This window comes from Crocodylus porosus, unplaced genomic scaffold (assembly GCF_001723895.1).
Source record: "Crocodylus porosus isolate Cpor-Errol unplaced genomic scaffold, CroPor_comp1, whole genome shotgun sequence".
Taxonomy (NCBI): domain Eukaryota; kingdom Metazoa; phylum Chordata; order Crocodylia; family Crocodylidae; genus Crocodylus; species Crocodylus porosus.
The window spans coordinates 18,375,616-18,392,020 of NW_017728950.1; the positions used below are offsets into that span (position 1 = coordinate 18,375,616).

At 45.5% G+C, this 16,405-nt stretch overlaps 1 protein-coding gene across 3 annotated transcripts in view; it reads right to left on the reverse strand.

The window, feature by feature from the left end:
- Positions 1-16,405, reverse strand: part of GNE (glucosamine (UDP-N-acetyl)-2-epimerase/N-acetylmannosamine kinase) — a 68,573-nt gene that overhangs the window by 5,976 nt on the left and 46,192 nt on the right. For all 3 annotated transcript variants that reach the window (XM_019555183.1, XM_019555182.1, XM_019555184.1), the window contains 7 exons: positions 15,898-16,349; positions 9,896-10,048; positions 8,858-9,070; positions 7,303-7,390; positions 5,332-5,542; positions 3,805-3,934; positions 1,386-1,607 (listed from right to left, as the gene is read on the reverse strand). In XM_019555183.1, the coding sequence (XP_019410728.1) occupies positions 1,386-1,607; positions 3,805-3,934; positions 5,332-5,542; positions 7,303-7,390; positions 8,858-9,070; positions 9,896-10,048; positions 15,898-16,349 (1,469 nt within the window). The remainder of the gene's footprint in view (positions 1-1,385; positions 1,608-3,804; positions 3,935-5,331; positions 5,543-7,302; positions 7,391-8,857; positions 9,071-9,895; positions 10,049-15,897; positions 16,350-16,405) is intronic.

Consider the following 16,405-nt stretch of genomic DNA (forward strand, 5'->3'; position numbering starts at 1 on the left):
ACTGCCGAGCCTGTAAGGATGCTGCAGGTTTTTCCTTCCAAGGTGGAGAACCTTACATTTTTCAGTGTTAAACACCATCAGGTTCTCGTCCGCCCATTTGCTGAGCCTGTCAAGGTCAGCATGGATCACCCTCCTCTCCTCAGGTGTAGATGCTTTACTCCAGAGTTTGGTATCATCGGTGAACTTGGCCAGTCTGCTTCTGACTCCAATGTCCACAGCATTAATGAAGATGTTGAACAATATGGGTCCAAGGACAGAGCCTTGGGGGACCCTACTGGTCACAGAGCACCATGACTACTGACTTCCATCAACCACCACCTTCTGGGTCTGACCATGAGAATAAAATAGTTCTTCCCTCTCATGTGCAGCAAAACAAAACTGTATAATTGTTATATATCACAGGTCACTTCTCTTGGGTATATCTTCTTCAGCTATTTTTAAAGATGAAGATGGTTCCCGAGGGCACTACTACAATTTAAAATAACCTACCACCCACGCACCAGGAAACTGATGTACTCACAGCACATTAACCTTTAATAAATCCCCCATCACCCTCCCATTTACAAACATCTAGAGAAGATATGTTTTGAGGCATGCTTTGAAGAGTTGAGGGCTACTGTGGATTATGGGGAAAATTAATTTCAAAACCAGAAAGCCATCCCAGGGACATCTGGCCAACAAACCCTTCCCACTTATTCCACAGGACCATAGATGGATCATCTCTGCTGATCTCAGCTGTGTCTATAATGGTCTGTTATTCTGGAGGTTCTGTATCACCCTGTTTGGGTCCAGTCTCCACTTCCAGTTTCCTTCTGACTCCATATGTTAGCATTACTTAGGAAAGCAAACCAGGAACCCCAACCAATCTCCAAATTAAGTGGTCCGTAGCTGCTGTAGCTGCTTCTCTTGTGAGTGGTCAACAGCTTTATAATGAAAACAGCATGTCACATTCACTGCCAAAGCACCACCCAGAAATGTAATGCAGTGTGCAATAAGAACAATTTGTCATGCCAAGTTGCTCATTTATATCTGGTGTTCAAGTCTCCATATCTAACCTGCATTTTCTACTGCTGGAAGGGAATTCAGTAAATAAACTGAAATCAGAGGATGGATCTCCTGGTGCAATCAAGAGCCTGCTTACATAGCACAGGTTTTACCCAAATCACCATTCCAATAACCCCCTCTAGCACAGGCATGGTGTAGACCAGTAAAAGACTCTTTTTTTGTCTATATAGCTGGCAAAAGGAATTATTTTTGCTGGTAAAACGCACTAGGGTTCTACTGACATAGTTACAGTGATTATACAACAAGAACATCCCATCATATGAGAACACTGGATGAATTCAGTTGTACTTCAGGTTCTTATTCTGTGACAGCATGCTTACCTGTGCCAGTGACGAGTGTTACAAAGTTTTCCACACCTTTTCCGTGCCCAAATTTCCTCTCTGCCAGAGCAGCACAGTTGCCATCATTGTCCACCCAAACTGGCAGGTGCAGAGAATCAGATATTGGGGTCCTGAGATCCACTGAACTCCACTCCTGAATGAGTTTTGTGGAATGCAGCACAATTCCTTCTCGGGGATTTACCCGTCCACCTGTAGAAATTCCTGAGCCCCCAAAAGATGCAGGAGACACAAAAGTGAGACTAAACTTATGCACTTCTTGAACTACCATGTTTTCTTTTTGGGAAAAAGATACCTTTACTTTTATCTCTAAATATTCTGGTTACAAACATTTTCAAATGTCACCTGCAATATACTATTTATGTCATGAAAAGGGAACTAACAGAGTTTTATTGCTCTTATTAAAATATATGTACAGTGTTGCAACTAACTAGGCTGGGAAAGGTGACATCAGAAAACTGAAAATTCAGCTGTTTACTTCAGATGATCTGGGGTCAGACATTTAAACCCCTTTCATGTTTCAGGTAGAAAAACATAAATAACCTATACAGCTCTCTATGCTGCCAGGCTGCCACATGCTTGTGCCTGTATAGCCTGGCTGCCACATGCTTGCGCCCTCCTGTTGCCCTCAGCCCCTTGCAAGCTGGAACTCTGCCATGCAATGGGAAACCCACCATTTCCTCCATTATTCTCCTTTAAAGGAGAAAATTTGCATTTTTCTCCTTAACATGAGAAAATACAGTTTTACTGCTTTTTTCTGTGGTGAACGGAAAACTCATATAAGCCAACACATAATGGGAGATAGGAGACTTCCCTTGTGAGCTCCAAAATTGCCAGATGCATCTTTTCTGTTCCCCTCTTCTGATGCAGCTGGTACTAACCACTGTCACAGACAAAATTTGGGAGGTTTTATGCAGAAATTAGCTTCCCAAGTATGCTTCCCACCCTAGGAGTTTTTTTTCCCCGTTTTACAGAGGTCCAAGGTGAAAGGCTTGTTGAATTCTGCAGGTTTGTATTAAATGTGCCCCCGAAGAGACATCTGGATGCGAGTTTAGGACACCTAATTATTCTTTGAATGTCTTCAGAAGGAATTTCTGCAGATTTCTGCACAAGCCAAAATGTAGTACCAATACAGTCCTAGGCACTACAGAAACTGGCTAAAGTTGACTGTGATCAAGAAAATGACTGATGCAAATGAAGCTCTGAATCTTTTCACACATTAGAGTTCCCCTACTGGTTGGGGAACTCCCCTCTTGTCAGCACGGAGGCAGAAAAGGATCTTGGAGTCATAATTGACTCCAAGATGAACATGGGCCGGCGGTGTGGGAAGGCAGTTAGGAAGGCCAACAGTACCTTGTCATGCATCCACAGATGCATCTCAAGCAGGTCGAAAGAGGTGATCCTCCCCCTCTATGCAGCACTGGTCAGGCCGCACGCAGCTGGAGTACTGTGTCCAGTTTTGGGCACCGCACTTCAAGAGGGATGTGGACAGCATGGAGAGGGTCCAGAGGAGGGCCACTCGTATGATCAGGGGACTGCAGGGCAAGCCCTATGAGGAAAGGCTACGGGACCTGAACCTGTTCAGCCTCCAAAAGAGAAGGCTGAGGGAGGATCTAGTGGCCTGTTATAAATTAGTCAGGGGGGATCAGCAGGCATTGGGGGAGTCACTGTTCCCCCGTGCACTGCCAGGAGTGACCAGGAATAACGGTCACAAGCTGGCAGAGGGCAGGTTTAGGCTAGATATCAGGAAGCGCTACTTCATGGTCAGGGCGGCTAGGATCTGGAACCACCTTCCAAGAGAAGCGGTGCAGGCTCCTACCCTGGGGGCTTTTAAGAGGAGGTTGGATGAACATCTTGCTGGGGTCATTTGACCCCAGTATTATTTTCTGCCATGGAGGGGGGTCGGACTAGATGATCTACTCAGGTCCCTTCCGACCCAAGAAACTATATAATCATTATATAATAATCTAATTATGGCAGGGGCCATGGCTGTTTGGAAGCCTGAGCAATCAATTTTCTGTTCCTCTTAATGAGCTGTAGGTTCTTTCTTTCTAACATCACACCTTTCAGCACAGAAAGGGTTTCTTTTTATCAAAAGACCAGAACTGGAAATAAAATGATGTTGTAGGTAAGAACTGAGACTCTCTGGCATAACTTTGTGGGTAGTTTTCACAGCTCATACTTACAGACAGATCCGACTCCAGCCAATGTTTACATAATTTGTAATTTTATAAGAAGTCCACTGTTTCACTTAGAAACTGGAGGAATAAAATTATCAGTAAAATCCAAGAGCTGTAAAAATGCACAGGATTAATTCTGAAAAACATTTAAAATTCATTTGCAATGACTTCAATTTAGTTTTGAAATTCTCAGAAGAAAAATTCAATATTCATTAGCTTACCCACTCCCAGAATTCTGCAGTTCAGATTTACAGCTTCTGATGCAGCCTCCACGCACATCTTGACTATCAGTTCTATTCTGTCTTCAAAAGTTTTAGGGTTGAGCTGGGTAATTTTCTTAACTATTTCACCCTAAAAAATAAAACCATTAAGTCCTCTTCTGTTACATTAATGCACTGCATAACAAATCAGTTCTTTTGGTATTTCAGTTAGAGCACCACTAACTTTAAAAACAGGTCTGTATTTCTAGGGTGCCAGGAGGTATGATGTAGGGTGACCACCTGTCCCTAATTGGCAGTCCCAGAATGGGAACCTCAAGTTTTGGTCCCAGGCCACATGACTCCAGAACAGCATTTCTTCTGAGTTCACAGCCTGGTGCAGGGATCAGGAAAGAGCCGGTTTCCCCTTGCTAGTTGGCAGCATTCCAGCCTGCAAGGGGCTGCCAGAAACAGTATGCAGGGAGCAACATATGTATGTGCGTGCTAACATGCATACACATAGCTTGGAATACAGCCAGGCAGCATGGAGAGCAGCTCCCTGCAGGTAAGTCTATGGAGGGGGGTGGACTTGGGAGATGGGAAGAGGAGAGATTGAGGTCCCCGTTGTGAGGGAAGGAGTGGGCAGGAGCTGGGGACACTGCCCAGCCAGGGGGCCAGGGTGTGGAGCGGGACAGAGCCATGGGTGGCTCGTCCAGGGGGTAGCAGGGGGTCTGGCTTCCCACTGCTGCGTACAACCCCGGGGGAACATGGGGGGCACATGCCCCTCCAAATTGGTGTGTGGGGCAAGAACAGATGTGGGCTGCCTGCTGGGGGCTGGGGCTTCCCACCCTGCTGCCCTCCCCCTGGAAGCCCTGCGCCAGCCATGCACCCCTATCTGCCCAGCAGCAGTGTGGGTGGTGGTGGTGTGGAGTTGTGTCCCCTGCTGCTGCTGGGTGGGCAGGAGCAAGCAGTTAGCACAGAGCTCCTGGGGGAAGGTTAGCACGGCGTGGAGCCCCAGCCCACAACCTGCATCTGCCCCCAAATTGCTTGGTTCTGCTCTGGCCATGCTGCCAGTGGAGACAGGGGATGGGGAAGCTGGCATTTGTCCCGCATTTACATTTTAAAAGGGTGGTCAGTCTTGCGTGCGGAGATAAGTGAAGTGTCACAACATAAGTTACGAAGGGGTGCCTCAAGTCCAAAAAGGTTAAGAACCACGGCCTTCATTTCTCTGAGAATCCCAGCATGGCCACTGTGATAATGGCTGTTTTTGTTTTAGTATCTGTTCTCTGGAAGAAGGACCACAGTCACTGTCCACTGGACCAAACTCCACAAAACACTAACACATTTGGATAACTGACACAGAAGTTTTTCACTGGTTACAGAGGTGACAAAATTCATATCCCAGTAGCAGAAGGAGTTCTTTTTGGTGCATCCAAGATCCACCTCACTTGGAGCAGCTGTTCCTTGTAGTGTTGTACTGCCCTCCTCCACCCCCCATGCAGCTATGTGCCTAAGGCACAACTGAGCCTACAAACCTAGTAAGGTGATTACCTTCATACTGACTATTGCTACTCGGAGATTTGTTCCACCTAGATCCACTGCCAAAGCACTCTGGGTTTCCATGATATGGTCAATATCTTGTGAGATGCTCTCCTTTACAGGAGGGAAGCAGAACTTCTTTTGCAGTGGTTCTTTAAGATCAATAGATTTGAGAAACTTCAGAATCCTTGGGACAGCATTACCATCCCCATATATTTTTGAACTGCAAGATCAAAAGGCATCAACAGTCATGTAAGTAAAACTGTAAACTGCTTATAAAACAGAAGCCACAAGTTATGTCACGTGGTCAGGAAAAATACAGCCTGCAGGCTGAATCTGACCCCTCAGGCAATTCCATCCAGCCCACAGGGCCTTCTGTAAGCCCTGGCCCTTGGCCACCCCTCTGCAAACTGGTGCATCCTTGCAGGAGGTGTGGCTTTTGTTGGTAAGCAACAACCCCTCCAGCCTGGCCTGACTTGCTCCAGCCCTGAGCATTTCATATACCAGTGTCGCTGCACTAAAAAAGGGCAGCAGAGGCGCTTTAACTAAAGCTCACTGAATGAGCTTTAAAGTGCCTCCACTATTTTTCAGCGTGGGGATGCCGATACGTGACTTGCTGGAGTAATATGCCGATACATGACTTGCCGTGTGGTAATTACCATGATCCAGCAGACTCGATTAATCGAGCCTTCTCCAACACGATGTAATTACAGTGTGTCGAAGCAGCCTCACTGCACGCACATAGACACCCATGGTGTCTGCCACAAGAATACTGTGTTTCAGATGTATGCAAGTCTGCCATAAGTTACTTAACATATCTTATGACAGACTTTGCTTTAATAATCTGGGGCAGTCTGAGGGCTGGGCACCTCTTGGCAGCAAACATTTGGAATTATCTCAACTTTGGGACAAGAGATGGAAAATTTATTGGGTATTTTTTTTCTGTCTTTTTCAAATCAAGAGAAGGCTGCAACACACAAAGATATGCATGTACCAAGGTCTGAAATTAAGGAAATGAAGAGTCAAGAGGTTTCCTGTACTTAGATCTGTACAGACAAGATAGATTTATAATACGTGATGTGATTTGCTGGGCATTAGAGTACACATCCTTTTAAGTCTCCAGCAAATAAATAATGATCATTTTTGTAAGGCAGGGCTGTCTGACTTCTTGGTAGTTGGGGGCCATGTGCTGCATGGGCCAGACCAGGGACTGCATGCTGCTTACTATGTGGGCCCCAGCCCTCCTCTTACTGCACAGGCAGACTTGTTCTCCTTTGCCATGTGTATAGGCTCACCTAGCTTCCAGCTTCTGGCTGGGCATGCTGCATGGGCTGCTCCCCTCTGTTGTGCATGCAACACAGGCAGCCCAGCTCCCCCCAGCTCTGCACATGGAACATGGGAAGCCCAGATCCTCACTGCCATGCATGCAGCATAGGTCACCCAGCTCCCATTGCCACATGCACAGTGCAAGTAAGCCAGCTCCCTCCCCCACTGCGCATGCAATGTGGGTACCCCAAGCCACTCCGGCTGTGCTGCCCCAGCCCCAGAAGTGGGGGCAGGAAGCGGACACTAGGAAGGGAGAGGGCTCAGAGACCCTGGCTGCTACTGCATCAAAACCAATCGGGGAGTGGCAGCTGGGCAGAAGCCCACAGTCTGCTGTTAGCCTCTCGCAGGCCACATGCAGCCTCTGGGCCACCAGTTGGACAGTGTTGTTGGGAGGCATTGTACGTAAGGACCGTTGTGGATCTTTAGTCCTGGGACCATCATTTAAATAACATTTCATACAACAATACTGAGAGATTTGCAAACTCTTTCTATTTTATGTAATAGGTATGCAATAGTATCTTTTCCATAAAGCACTAAGCAAATCTTGGACAAATTGAGGTCTATTACAGTGAAGTCTATTTCCCAGCCCAGAGCTAAGAGCCTTCTTCTCTGCTGCTTTATGATCCACAGCAATAAAATGGGTGGATGTACACTTACCAAGGATACTGTTTGCCAAACTGCAGATGCAGAGCTTGCAGTATTTTGTCCTGTGTGTCAGCATCACGAACATGAAGAACATTTTCACCTTAGATAATCAGAAATGCAACATGATTCTAGCATGTGCCAATTACGTGTTAAATTATATTAAAGAAAAAATGAAATTTGAAACAAATATGTTCCTAATGAGTAGGTATCAACCTTTGTCAGAGCAATCTTTCTGCAGGCAGCATCCATACTTCTGTGTGTGTTATCTTACTTTCCACAAGTTGATGCTACACCAACTTTTACAAAGGAACCTTGATAGGTGCCCGATCTTGATTCCACTGAAGTAAGTGGTAAACTTCCTATTGTACCTGGAAGGACTAGACAATGGAATTCTTGCAATTGTCTAGAAAATGCCTACACATAAGGCAGCATAGATACAACAAGAATGTAAGCTAGTGGTGGTGACAGTATGGATGTTCGTATTGTTTTAGGTATGCCACACATATTTATGCCCATCAAGGAAAAATATGCAGCAGTATATTCTAGTAAGTGGAAACCAATGAAGAATGATGATATTTAATTAAACCAGGACTGTCCCACTGGTGGCCTGCAGGCAACATGTGGCCCGCAAGGGGTTAAGTGACAGCCCCTGGGCTCTAATCCTGCCACTGCTCCCCCTATCAATCTGGCTGCAACAGCAGCTAGAGCTCTGGGCTCCCATTCCCTCCTTGAGCTGCCACTTCCTATCCCGGCCTCAGGAGATTGGGAAGTGCAGCACACAGCACAAGCAGTGGAGAGCAAGTCCAGAGCCATGTGGGCATGTGGTGCAGTGGGGAAGAGAGGCAGGAAGGTTACGCCTGGGTGGTACAGTGGTGGGGGAACATGTACTCTGGGAACGGTAGGGTGCCCACACAGGCACATGGTGCAGAAGGCTTGCTCTAGTGCAGCCTGGGCAGCACATGGCTTCCAGCCACTTAGAAGATGGACAGCCCTGCATGAACGGTGCATGCCCCCGGCAGCTGGGGGGGGGGCACAGCTGCACTGGCAGCAGCGGGAGTGCGGCAGCGGTAAGCTAGGAGCTCCTGCAGACACCGCCGACACTGCTGGCGGCAGGGGGGTGGCGAGCACCAACCAGGGGTCGGTGATCACCTGCAGGCGCTGCCAGCAGCGCTGCAGTGGCCAGTGGCGATCGTAGACCTCCTGCAGACGTCTCCAGCAGTGTCGGCAACAGGTGGTGAGGGACAACTGCCCGCAGGCGCTGCCGACAGTGTCGTTGGTGCCTTTTTGCAGGGGGTGTAGTGCCACACTTAGGCATTGCATGTGCACCCGCATGCACCCCCTACATGTCGCCCCTGCAGCCCTGAATCAGGCAATAAATAAAAGCCTTGCTTTGCAATAAAACATAGTAGCACTGTCAGCATTACAGTACAAATAAATCAATGAACCTGCAAAGGTAGATCAAAATTTGTCCTGATGTAATGATTTCTGGTAAAAAAATTTACAAGCACATAAATATATTTGTACTTAAATTTTAAAATGACTGAATGACATAGCAATAAATACATACCTGTTTCTCTTCCTGTCTGACGTGTTCCTAGATTGATAACAGGGGTACCAAACGCTCCTACCTCTCGAACACCACAGCTGCTGTTACCAATCATGCAGCCAGCATGAGCCACTAATAGGATAAACTGGTCAAATGGAACGTGCTTTACTGCTCGAAAATTGGGATGATGCTCAATGCCCTTCTTCCTCATAACCCGAACCATCTCTTTGCTTCCTATGGGAAAAGCCAAGAATTAAGAACAAAACACTAGCACCTAGCTGAATTGTAATGTATTGCTGGAATAACAATTGGGTCTACAGCAGTGGTTTTCAATCCGTGGTCTTCAGACCCCTGGAAGCGTGCCTAAGAGATCCGCAAAAGATGACTATGATCAGTCAGAAGTAGGTGAAGCCTCATACTTAAAATTCAAACAGGTTCACACTTCCATTCAAAATTTTTTTAGGGGTCCACAAATGAAAAAAGGTTGAACACCACTGATTTATAGCAATTAGCTGATAACAGCTGTCCTGCCTAACACAGAAATAAGTTACAAGGGACATGACTGCTATTGCCCCTACCAGCTCTATATACATGTTGCAGTTTGCTCTCTCTTCCAATCTCCATGTGACTCAGCAATGTGGCACTGGACAGAAAGTGGGGCTCTAAAACCACTGGGGAACATTAAACATTTTTTTTAGAGTCAGCATACAAGCAGAAGAACTAACTGCTTCTTCTTCTTCCCTCCCCCTATATGTTGTATGGTTTTCCATTTAATTCCCACAGTAAGCCGAAGTGCTGGGTGTTCTTGCTCGAATCAGACCTGGCAGTTTCAGCAGATTCTGACTGGATATTCAGATTACAGAGATATCGCCATATAGCAACGCAGCAAGAGGAAAGGAAGCCTGACTGAGAAGCTGGAGTGAAGAAGGATAAAAGCAGACCAAAAGAGGTTGCAAAATGAAAAAATGGTGAAAGAAGTCCACAGAGAATTCTTTTAAATTCAGAGAGCAATTCTTGTTTTAATGAAGAACCACAATAAGAAGGATTTGCTTCACTCACCTGCATCAATATTTGGGAACAGAACAAGCGTCCTCTTGTTAAAGGAGATAAGTGCATCCAATGTTAATTCAAACATCTTTATGGAATGTTTAATATCAGTGGTCACAGGGTGTTGCAGAGCAACAATATAGTCTCTTGGTTTTACATCTTCACCTGTTTAAAGGGAGCACAAAAAGAGATTTTTTTATTACTGGCTGGTGGGAGATGGTTCTAAAATCACCCGTATGAGTACCTTTTAGACAGCAAATCTGATTTCTAACACCATGAATTTCAAGGCAACAATAGAGGTTATGGAACTGAAATTCATAGAAGGGACCAGGTAGAGACAAGTGGCAGAGGGGACAGGTGGCAGGGACCAACACAGGCAGAGGAGGGGGCAAGGGACAGGGCGGTAGGCAGTGGGGGCAAGGGTCTTACTGCCTGCACCATCTCCCCTGCTTTTTCAGGTACAGTGGTGGGGGGAGGGGGTGCGTAATTTAAGACAGTCCTCTACTAATTGGAAAATATGCATGGAAAATTATAACAAATTTATACCTTTTCATGTACAGAATGTAATTTTTAGGATGGTCATCTTAAATTTGAAGTCAACTTGGATTCAGGTAAATACGGTACTTGAGTTCTCTCAGGATCTGTAGGAGATTCTGCCCCAACACCCCACCCTGACTCACCCACCCACCCACACACTTTTGCATAAATGAGAGTGGAAACCATGCTTTTGTTATAAATTATACTTTACTGCATTTGTTATAAAGCCAAACAGGTTAGTTTATTCTGAAAAGAACTAGACTACTTCCATGCCCTCTGCACTGAAGACAGGACAGGATCAGCCGACCCCAGCAAGGAAATAAAGAAGGGTGATCATCATGGGGGACTCCTGCTGTAGGGCACAGAAGAAGCCATTTGTCATCCAGACCCCTTTGTTTGAGAGGTCTGCTGCCTTCCAGGAGCCAGGATTAGAGATGTTACGATGAGAAACCCTAAACTGGTCCATCCTACTGACCACTGCCCCATGTTCCTTGTCCACGTGGGCACCAAAGACATGGCAAGAAACAGCTCTGGGAGAATCATGAAAGACAAGACCATGGGGGCAAAGGTCAAGGAACCAGGAGTACAAGTGGTCTTCCCCTCAATCCTCCCAGACAGAGGCCATAGCCGGAAGGAGGAGTACATTGAGAAGGACAACCAAAAAGGCTTAGGAGATGGTGTCACCATGTAGGCTTTGGATACCTCGATCTTGGTAGGTCATTCTATGACAGTGGTCTACACGCAAGGGACGCTATTCATCTCACAAGCAGAGGGAAGAAATCCTTCGCTACAAAGATCACCAACTTGTTGTGGAGGGTTTTAAATTAGGCATGTCCAGGGGCTGGGGAGAAAGTTCCAGTGCTGTACACGAATCCTATAGTCATGACGACACAGGGGAGGGCATTCAAACAATGGACATCCAGGTAAGTACTGATATCTTGAGACACTGGCAGCATGACAGAAAACCTGAGGCAGCCAGGGGAGAACTCAGGTGTCTTTATGGGAATGCCAGAAGCATGGGAAATAAGCAGGAGGAACTGGCACTCCTTTGGGTAGATGAGGAATTTGATCTGATTGAGTTGACAGAGACCTGGTGGGGCAACACACAAGACTGGACAGTGAATACTGAGGGCTATAGGTTCTATAGGAAGGATCAGGTTGGGAAGAAGGGAGGAGGTATGGCCCTCTATGTGGAAGAGTGATACCCCTCCCTCCCCTGCAGGTCATGTTTGATTGTAGGGAAGGGTCCCTTGAAACCCTCTGGGTCAGGATACAAGGGGGATCAGGAAAGGGAGACCTGATGGTAGGAGACTAACTCCAGGCCTCCCTCCCAGAAAGAGGAGAGTGATCAGGCATTCTATGGGGAACTGACTGAGGCAGCTAGTGCTAGAGACGTGATTGTCATGGGTGACTACAACTACCCTGACATCTGTTGGGAGGACCATTCGGCCAGCTTCATCAGGTCAGCTAACTTCTTGGCAACAACAGGTTGTGTTGTTCCTGACACCAGTTGTGGAAGGGCCTACACTAAGGGTAAAGCCATTCTGGACCTAGTGCTGACCAAAGGGGAAGATACAATAGGTGACCTAATGATTGGAGATTCCCTGGGCAACAGTGATCATGACCTGATTAGGTTCACCATCCACTGCAAGGCTCGGAGATCAGTCAGCAGAACAGAAGAAGTCCTAGACTTCATAAAGACAGACTTTGGCAAACTCAGGAGGTTAGTTGGAGAGGTCCTCTGCGACCAGTGACTGGATTATTTGGGAGTTCAGGAACAGTGGTGCTTCTTTAAGGAGTCAATTCTCACTACTCAGAAACAGGCCAGCCCCAGCGGACAAAAAGTGTAAAAGGAGCCAAGAAACCCGCTTGGCTCAACAGGAACATTAGGGAAATATTGAAAAAGAAAAAAAGAAGCATACAAGCAGTGGAAGAATGGTTCAGCAACCAGAGAGGAATACACTTATATCACCAGGGTTTGCAGATACTAGACACGGAAAACCAAGGCAGGCATGAAGATCAAGCTAGCAACCCAAATAAGAGACAACAAAAAGTCCTTCTACAGATACATAGGGAACAAGAAAAAAAATTGGGTTCCACTATGGGACCCATACCGAATACTGAGGGACAGCCCACAGTCAGTCCCTGTGAAAATGCAGAACTCCTAAATACACATTTCACATTGGTATTTCTGAAATCAAACAGGAGCTGTTCACCTGTCCAGAGGCCCAAGGAATATAGGGAAGACAAAAGATTACATGAAATCAGTCCCAAACCAGTGAGGGATCTCTTAGAACACCTGGACGTCTTCAAGTCTGCTGGGCCAGATGACCTGCATCCGAGAGCCCTGAAAGAACTGGCTGAGCTTATAGCAGCACCACTGCCAAAGCTTTTTGAAGACTTGTCCTGGATGACTGGAAGAGGGCCAATGTGGTGCCTATATTCAAGAAAGGGAAGAGGGACAATGCTGTAAACTACAAACCGGTCAGTCTGACTTCAGTCCTGGGAAAAAGCTTTTGAAAAATTTGTTAAGGAGGTCATCAATTATAAGCTGGCAACTGATGGGGTATTAAGATGCAATCTGCATGGCTTTGTTGAGGGTAGATCATGCCTGACAAACCTAGTGTCCTTTTACGGCCAGGTAACTAACTATCTGGATGAGGGACATGAGGTTGATGTCATTTACCTAGCCTTCAGTAAAATCTTTGATTCTGTTTCCCATGGAATTCTCTCAACCAAACCGGAGGGTGCTGGGTTGGACCAGCCTACAGTGAGGTGGGTGGACAACTGGCTTAGAGGCTGCTCCCGGACAGCTGTAAATTGATGGGATGGCCTCATCCTGGAGGGCCAGCTCCAGTGGTGTCCCCCAAGGATTGGTGCTTGGACCTATGCTCTTTAACATATTTATTAATGACTTGGATGAAGGCGTGGAAAGTTCAGTGATTTAAGTTTGCAGATAATACTATGCTGTGGGGAAATGCAGGCACATCAGAGAATAGGGTAAAGATCCAGGATGACTTTGACAGACTGGTTTTATGGGCAGAATGGAATCAGATGACGTTCTGCAGTGGGAAGTACAGGGTTCTTCATATGGGTAGGAAAAATCTTCACCATAACTACATGATGGCTGGTGGTCCACTGGCTGGCACAGAATCTGAACAAGAGCTGAGGGTTACAATCGACCAGAAGATGAACATGAGCCAACAGTGTGACAAAGTTGCCAGAAAGGCAAACAGAACTCTGGCCTGCATCAGCCAATGTGTTGTCAATAGATCCAGGGAGGTGCTCCTCCCTTTCTATCCAATGTTGGTGAGGCCACAGCTGGAGTAGTGTGTCCAGTTCTAGGCACTGCACTTCAAGAAGGATGTGGATAAGCTCAAGAGGGTACAATAAAGGGCCACCCACACGATTAGGGGCATGGAGGATAGGCCCTATGAGGACAGACTCCGGGAACTGGGCCTGTTCAGTCTGAGTAAGAGAAGGCTGAGAGGTGATTTGATAGCTGCCTACAGGTACGTCAGGGCTGAGCATCAAGATCTAGGAGAGCAACTCTTCAAGAAGGCACCTCAAGGGAGGAAGAGGACCAATGGGCACAAGCTAATAGAGGGTAAATTCAGACTGGACATAAGAAAAAACTTTTTCTCTGTAAGCGTCACCAGAATCTGGAACACACTTTCAGCAGAGGTGGTGCAGTCACCATCCTTGGAGATGTTCAAGATGAGGCTGGACAAGCACCTTCCTGAGCTTGTCTGAGCCCAAAAACTTCCTGCCCATGGCAGTGGACTGGACTTGATGATTTTAAAGGTCCCTTCTGGTCCTTCAAATCTATGATTTTATGACTCTACTGAGCATTAATTTTGTTTCCAACTCACAGGGTTTGACATACTTTAAAGAATTTCCCTTATCAAACAAACAGGATGCACTGGTTGATACAGAACAGATTTTAGAGAAACAGTAGAATTCCCCAAAATGTGTCATGCTGCTGTACTGTATTGCTCAAGGGCCAAAGCTCCCTATATTTTTTGCAGATGAACTCCATGCATTCTGACAGTATTAAGTCACATCTTCTATTCCTAGATGCCTCGTTGTAAAGGCTGAAAACATGATTTTGAGCTTTCATGCATCAGAAGAACAACTACAAAATTTTAATTTGTCTTTTAACAGGTTCTCAGCAATCTCTGGCCCTTTTTCTTCTCACTTGGCAGTAGGGTTTCAGATGTTAAAGTCAATCTCTTCTGGAGTGTTACTTTTTCCTGATTCTAAATACTAGAATGAAAATTGTAGAGGTGTTGGTAAATTTTGTGAAAACATTATAATAAACATTTGGGTCTCAAGAAGACAACAGGGACCTAAAGGGGCTTCAAATATTATTATTAAATTGCTTCCAAAACTGAACCATGCTATGACGATAAATAAGTAGGCTTGGCAGGATTTGATTTTTATTGGTAAACATTGATTTCACCTCACACTCACAGACCAACAAAAAAAAAGTTCCACCGGTAACAATCAAAAAGAGAGAGGAAGAACAGAAGGGAGTCACAGGCTGGGGTATAGAGGGCCAGCCTCTTTAAAGAGGAAAACAGCAGGCAGCCTAATGACTTGACACAATTGGCTGTTTGTTTGCAAGTACTAGGAAGTAAGCTGAAGGGAGATAACAGGCTACTTAAACCCCTACCTATTTGAGTTGGATGGCTGTGGAGAAGGCATGTGAAAAAAGGCATGCAAAGTAGCAGGGGGGGAATTCCTGACATCTGAGTGGGACAACTCAGCTGCAGAGAACCAGGGAGAGCCTGTAAAAAGAGGCAAAGCAGCCTACTGGTGAGACTGGTAGATGGAAAGAAAGACTCCAATTAGAAAGGATACAAGTTTTGGTGTTTTCTTGACCTTTTCATTGTTTTGTTCTGCTATCCTGGGGGCAATGATCTTTATGTTGTTAATTCAAGTTGATAAAAATTGAAATAAATGCTTAAAAATAAACATGGATATTATCCATCACAACTATAAAAAATACTTGATTTTGGCCAAGCCTATATATAAGATACCATTTTAGGACCCCTACTGCTCAGTCCTCCCAGGTTATAGAGTCACCAGCCTTTTGTTCATATTGCTCTGTAAACAAATTATTTTGGTAGGATGCATGAAAATCCTGATGTCTCTATTTTTGGTCCCTTTGGTCTATCCAGTTACTGTTACTCTCAAAATGAAGTACAACTTTATTTAATAAACAGGGCAAAGAAAACAGGAATTTTTCTTTCACAATATCAGGGGAAAAAGACAAAAGGAATTGTTTTGCAATGTCATTCTATTAAAGAAAATAACAGACTAAGGTTTTACTGGAGCTATATGTACCAGAGGAGAGAACAGCACCATAAGATTGTCCTTGGGTCCTTCATAGGCTTGTCCTCAAGGAGATTTTTACAAAAGTAAGACTGTTTTCTATAGCCATTGTGAACTACAAACAGAAATACAATACCTACCTAACCATATACGTATAACACCGATGTAGTCCTTATTTTTGGCAGAGAGTAGCTTGTCATATGAGGGACAGCCAGCCAAGAGTATACGATCATGGTCTTCACACATGGATATCAAATGTTGTTCTGCACTTCTTGTGCAGCACACATGGTAATGAGCCAGTTTAGTAATGGCATGTCTGATAGAGTCATCTATTGTTCCACTGACTTCCCCACCTTCAATATGAAGAATCCGAATATTCATTAAGGCTGCGGATGTGGCCAGCGCCAGTGCATCAAACCTGTCTCCATGAACTATCATTATATCAGGTTTCAGACGGTTAAGGACATCTGGTAGCTTTACTAATGCAAGGCCTACTGATTCCACCATGGCTGCCTCATCCTCGCCTCTCACAATGGTGTGTAACCTTGTATGAATGTCAAAGTCATCTTGTTCAATCATACGGTAGGTGTTACTGAAAACAAGATGGAAACAAAAGAAATACTTTGAGTGCAATGCCAATTGCTTTCA